This window comes from Pinus tabuliformis, chromosome 4_2 (assembly GCF_031772625.1).
Source record: "Pinus tabuliformis cultivar Carrire ecotype Pingquan chromosome 4_2, CPIR1, whole genome shotgun sequence".
Taxonomy (NCBI): domain Eukaryota; kingdom Viridiplantae; phylum Streptophyta; class Pinopsida; order Pinales; family Pinaceae; genus Pinus; species Pinus tabuliformis.
The window spans coordinates 1,112,346,173-1,112,357,995 of record NC_142304.1 but is presented as its reverse complement, the minus strand read 5'-3'; the positions used below and the strand labels follow the sequence as shown (position 1 = coordinate 1,112,357,995).

General features: G+C 37.7%; 1 protein-coding gene across 1 annotated transcript; it reads left to right on the top strand.

Moving 5' to 3' along the window:
* The first annotated feature begins 612 nt into the window (after window positions 1-612).
* On the top strand, window positions 613-1,077 carry LOC149173568 (caffeoylshikimate esterase-like). The gene has a single exon (XM_089426738.1). It carries the CDS (start codon window positions 613-615, stop codon window positions 1,075-1,077), a length of 465 nt encoding a protein of 154 aa, XP_089282864.1.
* The last annotated feature ends 10,746 nt before the right edge of the window (window positions 1,078-11,823 follow it).

The window sequence follows — 11,823 nt, the reverse complement described above, 5'->3', positions numbered from 1 at the left end:
CGATAAATTGATTCTTCTACGGGTATTATTTTACGGATCATTGCTACCTCCTCATAAACATAATTACTTGCCACTCTGGTATTGGCCGCCTTTGTGAAAAGAGATTTTGCAAATGCTTTGGGAGCTTTCAACTTGTGGGCGATGACTCTCAGTTGTGACTGCGGAGAACCCAATGGCTTCTTACATTGGCTATGAACTAATTCCTGTGGAATTTCATTATTGTAAGTTTCATTCAACTCATTGTCAACCTTAAAAGCTGCAACATCAGAGAAATTGCAAGGAGTCTGGAACCCTAATTTCTCACAATCACTCTTAGTACTAGAAATATTGTCACTATTTCCAATATTTTTGATTTGAGTCTCAACGCATGTGTCTAATATATTTTGTTGAGATTCAGAGTATACCAATTTCTCCAATTTCTCTACCATCTGAATACTAAGTGGGCCATGCAGTGGAAGCAACCGACCTTTATAAAAGAGCTCGTCTGCAGGAGTCTCAATAAAATCCAGCTTGAATGAGGGGGGTTGGATATTGAGAACTGGGTAGGATAAATCAAACTTGAAATCTATCGATTCACTGCACTATTCATATTCAGGCTCCTCACAGGAGTCCATGTTTAGGATCTCTGACAAGGTCAATCCACCATGGCCCGTTGCTAAATTTCTCACATTCGTGGCAACATTAGCACCCACACTAGCCATCATTCCAATGGAGGACCTCATCGACAAGTCTATGAAGGTCCTGTCGAAGAGGATCGTGGCTCGAAGCAACCCCCTTCATTACACGGGGAAGCCCAGTGTGGGAACCATGCTTAAGCTCCTCAGGGTCACAGATTATGTTGGGCAACACCTCCAGGATGTCGACTTGCCATTTATTGTGCTGCACGAGGATTCTGACATGGTGATAGATCCATCTGTGAGAAGAAATTTGTATGAAGTGGCTAAGAGAAAGGATAAGATGTTGAAGATCTATGATGGGGTGTTTCATTCACTTCTATTCAGAGAGCCCTTCATGATGGTCTATCTTGGGGCTGATAAATTTCTTGGAACAGAATTGCAAGTTTCGAGGAATGAGTAGGCCACTGGTTTCATGAAGAAGCTAGGTATGCTCATTAGGGATTTGAAGATGACAACCCTGGAAGTAGAATTTGGTGGTAAATTGCCCGATTTTGGACTTGGAGAGCAAGAGACAGTTCATATTTTCATGAGCCTCTACACATGCTTTGCACAAATTATGAGAAACACCATCCAAAAAATATTCAAAGTTTCTTCAACACAACTTTTGTACAAATCATGCCTATATCAAGCAATGAATTTTTTCATTACTAGCCCATTTGTTGATGGGTTTTTGACAAATGAAAATGTGTTTGCAATTAAATATATCCCTCATGTTCTAATCTTCATTATTTTATCCTGCTTAATCTTGGTGATGGTTTTCTTCAGTACATTCCTTATGGATGGCAAGACATCTCGAGTTGCGTATCAAGATCTAGAACAATTGAAGAGTGACTTGGTTCTGGAATTTGGCTACATTTTCCTTCATGATCCATTTAGTTGGTGAAATATTCTAAGGATATTAATTATTGTAGTTGCCACAGGTTGGTATTCTTATTGTTGTGACATTCAATCAAAACAAAAGGAGCAGCTTGTATGACTGTCTCAGTTCAAGTCTCTTGTCATCCCCAAGAATGGACCCAAGAAGGGAAATGATAACACATGTATTAATTATTCCCTTTCCTTTATTTTCAAGGGATATTTTGATTGGTCCCTTAGGACTATCTTTTCTAGTTATTTTGAATCATTTTTCTGGCTACGAAAAAATACCTCTCCTGATGCCTTAGCAATGTCTTGGTGGGAATATCAAGTCACAACAACCGGAATAAAAAATATAAAATTTGAGTACTTGGAGGAAACTTTTACAACATCTCATTGGATGGTGAGAATATACAAAGATAAGCCACCAGATATCTACTAGATAGATCGACAAGTTATCATGAGGTTCATTTTAGGGTATCTCTACCCTCAAACCCTCATTCATTATGGTTATGGGTCCACCACACAAAACCCTTTGCCCACGAAGTCAATTTTCTCGAACACACACTGTCCACCTCTCAGTTGGCCCACCAACATTACAGGGTATCTCTATCCTTGGCTCTTTGTTCATCATGGTTATGGGTCAACCACAAAAGACTCTTTCCCAATGAAGTCCATCTACTCGGCAACACACTGTCTACCTCATAGTTGGCCCACCAGTGTTATAGGGTATCTCTATCCTCAACTCTTCGTGCCTCATGGTTATGGGTTAGCCATGCAAAATCGTTGATAGCGAAATCCATTTGCTTGGCCACACACTATGAATATCGCAGTTGGATCACAAGCATTATAGGGTATCTCTATCCTTGGATCTTCATACATCATGGTTATGGATCATCCACAAACCCTCGATTATGGATCAACCATGCAAAACCCTTGGCTTTGATAGCACTTGATCATCCACAATTCATCTTCAACAAAAATTTTCTTTGGAGGGAACTTCGGGCAATGGGGACCACTTCTTCCTAAGGAGGGAGGAATGATCCAAATGGAAATCCACCCATGGTATTTACCCATGGTAATGATCTAAATGGAAATCCACCCATGGTATTTACCCATGGTAATGTAACTAAAAAATGTTATAAATAACAAGCCTCTTTTTGTAAGAGGACATATTGGTCCACCCAATGTAGTTGTAACAACATTTCTCTCTTAATAAAGAAATGGGATTTTATGGTACATTTTGTTCTCCCTTTTCATTTTCTGGGATGTATTCAGTTCACATTTTCTTTAGCAATGTTCTCATGCAAGGTTTTCTTCTTCTTCTTCTTCTTGCTTCCGGATCTTAACCCCAAGATCCAAATCATTTTCTCTTTTGGAACATGTACATATGCATCACATCCAAATACCCTCATATGTGAAAGAGAGGGTTTCTTACCAATCCATACCTCTTGTGGAGTCCTATCCTCCAATGTTGATGAAGGTGATATGTTAACCAGGTAACATGCAGTCTCCACCACCTCTACCTAGAATTCATGTCCTAACCTAACACCAATGAGCATGCTTCTTGCCTTTTCCATGAATGTCCTGTTCATTCTTTATGCAACTCCATTTTTTTGAGGTGTGTGTGGAGTAGTCTTCTACTATGATATACCACACTTATTACAGAACTCTTCAAATTTCTTCCTGTAAAACTCTCCACCATTATCTATCCTCAACACCTTTATCTTCTTCTCTGTCTGGTTTTCCACTCGAGCCTTAAATTCTTTAAACCTATCAGAGACTTCATATTTCTTCCTAAGGAAATATATCCATGTATTCCTTGAGAAGTCATCTATAAATGATACATAATACACAGACTTACCTAGTGATGGAACCGACACAAGTCCCAACACATCACTGTGCACAAGCTCTAATATTCATTTCACCTTCTTAGCACGAGAGGGGAAACTCACTCGATTTTTCTTCCCATATACACAATTTTCATAGAAAACAAAATCCAGAGAGAAATTAGACATACCTTCTATCATACCATTACCATGACGTATTCGAAGGACCTTCTCTCTAATATATCCAAGCCTTTGATGTCATAGCATGGTCTTTTCTACAGAGACCACTAGATTTTCTACTCCACTTTCAGGAACCAGAGAACTGTTGCACCCATCAATAACATTGTTACCTTGAAGCTTTTACAAAGTTCCAATCCGAACTTCCCGCATCAATACCAATGCTCCCCTAACCATCTTGCACATATCTTTCTCTAACATTGTTTTCACACCTGCATTATCCAACTTCCTTATAGAAATCATATTTCTGGCCAATGCAGGAATATGTAGAACACCTGGAAGTGTTCTAATCCTTCTACCTTGTAACTTCATGATGACCTACTAGGTTTATACTCCACAATCGGCAATCTTAAAACACTCGGACTACACAACAAGTCTTAACAAAGAGACATCAACCCTTCCTATCCCTCACTCTTTGATTAAAATTGTGCTCATTTCAGTTATACATAAACAAGGATTGGTTTTCAAAGTTTACCAAGCATGGCGCTTCTGGAGGCTAATGCGACCCTTTTGTCACCTGGTGCAACCCATGGCACAACCCTTCTGTCCCAGCGTGACCCATCTATCTCAGGCGGGACCCATCTATTTTCTGGCACGATCTTTTTGTTTTCTGATGCGACCTTTCTGTCTCAGGCGTGACCCATGATGCGGCCTTTCTATTCCTGGGTGACCTTTCTGTTCCAAGTGCGACCCTTCTATTTTTCTGGTGCTATCATATTCCCGAGCTAATTGCAATGACAAGAATCTCGTTCAACATCCCCTGGAGATTCATTTACATTACTGAAACTGTGGATGGTCTCCTCTCCCACGGATCCTTGATCATGGTGCTCAGATTTCCCCTGTAGCATTCTCTAAAGAACATAACAGATTAACTTCCATGCAATCCAATCATTTCAACCTTGAATCAACTAGTGACTCTGGCCAAGGATTAGCATGCCTAGCACATTCTCTTGTTGTCCTTTTCCCTGAGTTTCCAAATCTATTATCGAACCCTTATTCACAATTTTACAGTTTAACAAAGCAACCAATTAAATGGAACACAAAAAACTTGCAATTCATCATATAACCATTAAAACTTTGTCCATTATTCTCAAATTCATACAGGCATTAACATAATCAGTCCACTGGAATTCTTTACTGAATTCAACATCATATCAATAACATACAGATTTACAAAGGCCCTCTCAGCCTGATTCACATTAATTTCACATTCTAGCTATAAGCCAGTACCTGGCTCTAAAGCCTCTCGCGTGCACACACACCTCTACCTCTACATGCCCCTTAGGCTTACAATTATAGGAATCATTACATAGTTATGGATCATTCTGGTTCCTAGTTCTTCTCCATAGATCTCTCAATTAGTTCCTAAAATCTCTTAATGATCCCTTGAGGATCTCAACAACATTTCTATATCTAAATTCTTCCTTTATGAGTAGATTATACCAAATCTCTCAATCTACTTTTAACTCAACTAATTTCCTATTCTAGGATCTCCTAATCTCCAATATTTTATGAGATATTCACAAGTCTAACATCTCTCATATTCTCACATAATTGAGAATATTTACATTTAAAACCTAACACACATATTTCTCACTCAAATTATTAAAAACATACAAAATTTCCTATTAAGAAATAAAATTCATTATCAAACATCAGATCCCCTAAGTCAACCAAATATACAATGATTTTCTTGAGCAGGATGCTCCTGCATCAAACTCCCACAGTAGAAAAAATAAAATTCATAGACTCCTGTCTATGAGGTCTATCACTTTTCTATAGTAAGGTGACAACTACAAGTCTTAATGACTTGCTACCTTTAGGATCCCAAACCTTAATTTGTAATTGTCCAAATGCTATGTACCTTTGTTGCTGCTGCAGGTCTGCTATCTTCTATTTCATTTTCATTTTTTCAATCAGTTTCAAATTCTGATTGATCATCCCTTCTACTGTCAGTTTTATCCATCTAAACACTCTCAACATCAATTTCCATAGTTCTTCACTCACAAAATCAATTTCTTCTTTCTCATGGGATCCTTTTGTCTCAACAACTTGCCTTAAATCCTTTCTCTGCTGCAATTTTGCATATTCATTTTTAATCTGTTGGCTGCTCTTTTCAACTTTTTCTACCATCCATAGATCCTTAATGTCCTTGAAAACATCTTCCTCTGCAATTTCCATTTGCTGATTCTCATCTTCAAATTTACTTTCAAGAAGTAAATTGTCTTTCATCTTTCTGACTGCAGACTCATCCACTTCTTCTTCTCTGTTAGCCAGTACATCAAAAACTTGGTAACTAACACATATCTATGTCCCAATCAAAGCTTGAGACACTCCCTCATTTCTGACTACAATCACACTCTCATACTCCTGTTCTTTCAGCGAATAGTCCAACAACTCAATTTCTCTTTGACACCTCACAAGTACTTCAACATGATGTTGTTTATAGTCTTCAATAGGTTCGTCTTCCTTCTTAACGTCTTTCAATAGTTCTCCTTCCTCTTCATTCAGTCTTATGAATGCCTTCTTTTTGTCCTCAAACAAATATGCCTCACCTCCTTCTTCAATACATTTTGCATTATTATCTTTTTGTAAGCCCTCTTCAAGAGCTATCCTCACCCTGTCTTCTACCTTATCATTCTCCCACAATTTTTATTTATCAATAACATTAGTCAAATTCATTGGCTTACCTTTCTGAGATAGTGTTCCTTCATTCTTCATCAGAATAAGATTCTAATCTTCCATCTCCATGAGAGCTTCAGATGATTGTCTTCTCCCATTAAGTAACTCATCAATGAACTCCTTCTGCTACAACCATTCAAAGCCTTCCTCGTGTAAGAGGTTTTCTTCATCATATTTTACTTAAAGATCTTCATCCATCCTGAAGACATCTTCAAAATTCTGCCTATCTCTTACAATACCTGCAACCATACACAAATTGTCAATTTTAAAAACATAATACCTTGCGGTCTCACTCGATGCTTCAGCCACCAGGTCTTCTTGCTGCTCTAAACCATTCATATGATTCAGAAGTTCCTCTGTAGATTTTTTCTTTGTATTTTCACTACTTCCAAAAAGAAATGGACCATGTTCTGGTTCACATACCAAAACTTCCTCCTCATACTCATTTACTCTGAGTAATTCTTCCTTCAGCTGAGCATTCAATCTATGCTCCCACTTCACTTGCAATCTATGCCATTTGACTTTTCTTTTCATAATCCAACCATAACTCTGGTCTTCCTTATTCCTTTGTAACATCTCCATCAATAAATCAAGAAAAAAAATTATCTCAACTTTCTCTCTATCAATCTCTTCTTGACTCTTTCTCATGCCATTTTCCTTGGCATATTTCCTTTTGTTGTGTCTTTCCTCTGAACCTCTACAATGACCTTTAGTGATCATTTGCTTCCCCTCCTTTGTGAACTCCATCTCGTTCACTTGTGGACTACACCTAAGCCTCTCTTTTCAGCAAATCTCCATACCTGCCTTTGATATCTCAGCAATCTTTTCTCCTTAAGCTTAGCCTATTGATACCTTACCTTACCAAGCTATCTCCTTGAGCTTGATCTATGGTTCTCTACCTTTGGAACCATCTTCTGAGCAACTCTTTTTCTCTTTTAGGCTCTACAACTTCCACTTCCTTTTAGAACATTCACTTGTCCTCCTTATCCAACCTCTGTTGGAATTCTTCAAGGTTCTTCCATTGTTTAAGAGCTCACATGCTCTTCCACTTGAGAACACAACTAGTTCTTTGTTATAGCTCCTCTCAACTGTCTTTGCTGCTAACACCCTTTTTGTCTACAACCTGAAATCTGCAAACACAATCCTCAAAACCAAAGTTAAAAATAAAAACATACCATATCACCTTCAAGATCTCTGCATGATCTTGTTCCACCATTCATCTGCACTTTGAATGGACTATTCCTTGTTCATTTTCCTCTATAAATTCTCCTTAAGAGTATCAATTACTTCCCAATATTCTGCCACACTTTATCTCTGTGTACATGTTGCCTGTCAGATTTAAAATCTGATCCTTTCTTCCTGTGTAATATCTTTAACAAATGCACACAAAACACACTAGATTTGTTTTCCTGCTTTGTTATGTCATTCTTTACTGATCTCCACTTTCTGCAATCGCAATTGTATCTGCATATACAACTTCAAGAGAATAACTCTATTCTAGTTTTCCCCAAAGAGCTTTATCATGCTCTGATGCCAAACTGATGATCTACCAGGTCTATACTCCACAATCAGTAGGCTTAAAACACTCAGACTACACTACAAGTCTTAAGAAAGAGCCTTCAACCCTTCCTATCCCTCACTTTCTAATTAAAATTGTGCTCATATCAGTTATACATAAACAAGGAAGGATTGGTTTTCAGATTTTACCAAGCATGATGCTTCTGCAAGTTGATGCGACCCTTCTGTCACCTGGAGTGACCCATGGCATGACCTTTCTGTCTCAGCGTGATGCTTCTGCAAGTTGATGCGACCCTTCTGTCCCCTAGTGTGACCCATGGCGCGACCCATCTATTTTCTGGTGCAACCTTTCTGTTCGTGGGTGACCTTTCTATTCCAGGCATGACCCACGACGTGACCCTTATGTTTTTATGGTGCTATCATATTCCCAAGATAATTGCAATGACAAGAATCTCATTCAACATCCCCTAGAGATTCATTTACATTACTGAAACTATGCATGGTGTCCTCTAGGGAACATTTTAAGGATGGAAAATTATCTTGAAGTTTAAAAACATTGGCGAATCTCACTAGTCTCTAATATGCAAACTATAAAATATTTATTGATGTATTTGTAAAATTATTTAACTTTATAATGATTCTATATATACTCTCTATATAATTTTGGTGATTTTTAAGGTAAAATCATCTTATATTATAAAATTTGGGCGAATCATTTTTATAAAAAATGGAAATTGACGAATCTTTTTTTTGGAAAAATCATGGCAAATTATCCCACCTGCGAATATTAGCCGCTAAAATTTTCCATGGTCTCCTCTCCCATGGATCCTTGATCACATTTCTTAGATTTCCCCTATAGTGTTCTCTAAAGAATAGAACAGATTAACTTCCATGCAATCCGATCATTTCAACCCTGAATCAACTAGTGACTCTGGCCAAGGATTAGCATGCCTGGCACATTCTCTTGCTATCCTTTTCCCTGAGTTTCCAACTTTGTTATCGAGCCCTTATTCACAATTTTACAATTCAACAAAGCAACCAATTAAATGGAACACACAGAAAACTTGCAATTCATCATATAACCATTAAAACTTTGTCCATTATTCTCAAATTCGTACATGAATTAACACAATGAGTCCACTGGAATTCTTTACTAAATTCAACATCATATCAATAGCATATAGATTTACAAAGGCCCTCTTAGCCTGATTCACATTAATTTCACATTCTAGCTATAAGCCAGTACCTAGCCCTAAATCCTCTCACGTGCACACACACCTCTACCTCTACATGCCCCTTAGGCTTACAATTATAGGAATAATTACATAGTTATGGATCATTCTGGTTCCTAGTTCTTCTCCATAGATCTCTCAATTAGTTCCTAAAATATATTAATGATCCCTTAAGGATCTCAACAACAGTTCTATATCTAAATTCTTCCTTTATGAGCAGATTATACCAAATCTCTCAATCCACTTTTAACTCAACTAATTTCCTATTCTAGGATCTCCTAATATCCAAGATTTTTATGAGATATTCACAAGTCTAACATCTCTCATATTCTCACATAATTAAGAATATTTACATTTAAAACATCACATACATATTTCTCACTCAAATTATTAAAAATATACAAAATTTCCTATTAAGAAATCAAATTCATTATCAAACATCAGATCCCCTAAGTCAGCCAAATATACAATTATTTTCTTGAGCAACATTTCTAGCCTTCTTGTCATCCCCTAAGAAGACATCACCACCATCATATTTATCATACTCGTAAAACCACTCCCTATGGGGAGTGAAGTGAAAGGGTCCACCTGAGTCAAACAACTATGCCTCATGTCTACATGTGTACTTGAAGAAGAATCCAAGTACACATCACCACCTTCATCTAAAGTTGTTTTTGCCTCTGCAAAAGGAGCATCATCAGATCCCTTTCCTTTCCCATGAGCTTTAGATCCATAGTCCTTTTTTAAGTTCCCTTCCTTTCCGAATTTACGGCACACCTTTACAGGCTTTCCTCGAGATTTAGATTTCCCTCTAGATTGAGATCTCCCACTCGAGGATTTATTTTTGTTTCTATTCTGGGACCGTCCTCGTATAGACAAGGAATCACCATTCTGGCATTCCATATTTTTCCGTCTCATCTCCTCCGAAAGCAAGGATGAGACTATTTCATCAAACTGCAAGGCAGTTGCATTGCTACCTATTGCAACAACCAGACTTTCCCATGAATCTGGTAGAGAACACAACAAACCATTGCGCTTATCTTCATCTAAATTTTTTATATCAACGGATAACAACTGGTTTACCATAGTATTAAAGGTGTCGAGATGCTCTGTCACCGAGTCTCCATCCTTCATCCTTAGGTTATACAGCTTTTTCCGTAGGAACAGTTTATTCACCAGATACTTAGATTGGTACAAAGTTCCTAACTTGTCCCACAAAGCCTTCACCGAAGCTTCCCTTGATAAATTGGACAATACTGAATCTGAGATACACAACTATATTGTGCTCTTTGTCATCCAATCCAACTTCGCCAAATCTTCAGCTAACATTGTCGATGGTTTAGTACACGGATCTACCGCGATCCACTAATATTTATCTACCAGCAAATCCTCCATCTTGAGTTTCCACAACTCAAAACTTTGACCATTAAATTTCTCCATCTCTATCTTTCCACTACTCGCCATCTTCTCTCACCACAAGAATTGATCCCGCAGATCTCCCACTGAACAGGGTCTACTACAGGCCCGAGCAAAACCCCTCAATAATAAAGGCATCCCCTTGAAGCCAAAACAACTCTGATACCAAATGTAGGTTTTAACGCAATATAGAAATTACCTGCATACGAATTCTAAAAATAGAAAATAAACAATGGCGAGAGCATAAAACATAAACCAGATATCCACAGAGATTTTCCCTTGGATCCAAAAATCGAGACTACCAAATTGATTGTTCATTATATTCCTTTCAATGTTACAATACATATATATACATGTTGAAGCATCCATAAACCCCATTCCATTAACCCTGGATTAGAACATAACCATGGTTCCCCTGATTGGATCTACAAAATACCATGGGCAGAAAACCATCATGCCCAAAACCATGTGCGAAAACCATGCACAAAACCATAGGTAGGTCTGCCCACCTAAGATAGGCTCCAAACAAAATTTCCCTAGGGTGCTTCCCCGAACGCTGTAGAGTGGGGGCTACTGACCCCCTCAAACCCCCCGACAGCGGGGGTTGCCAGTCCCCCTACTACACCCCACGTATGGGGCTAATCGTGGAAAGAATATAACACACGCCCAACATCCGGCTTGTATATTTTTACTTTAAAACAAACTTATATTTTATTTAGGTTTTTAATATGTGTGTGTGTGTGTGTGTGTGTGTGTGTGTGTGTGTGGGTGTGTGTGTTAATCCAACATTATCTAATGTTGCCCAACAAGTGAAGCACATATTATTAGTTTGTAAGAAAATATAAAATCAAGTTATGAAAGTTGGAATTAATTTTTGATTGCAAGGATCTTGGGTGCTTGGTATTATATTTATACTTATGCTTAAGTTACTAGAAATGCATAAAAATAATATATGGCATAAACCGAGAACTAAAGTTTCAAGTTGTAAAACAAATATAAGGCATAAACATTGGAAAGTGACGCTATGCAATTTTACTAGCCACTTTTTTTATTTTATTGGGAGTTTATGCTACAAATAGTTGGTCTCTATGGTGTTAAGTAGCAAGCTAATATTTGATTTCTAATATTGTTGTTAGTTTCTTAGTGCAATGGTGGACCAAAATCCTATCTATTGCAGGGTTATTATTCCTTGCATAGAGGCAACAAGAAAATGGTTAGAAGAGTGAATACATAACAAACAAAAAATGTAGCTATTTGTATGAAAGAACATTAGATACAAAGCAAGAAACAATGGAAAACATAAAAGGAATGAAACACAAGAATTTGGGAAGAGAAATCCTCTTTATTTCTTGGTGTAAAGAGATACAAATCATCGTA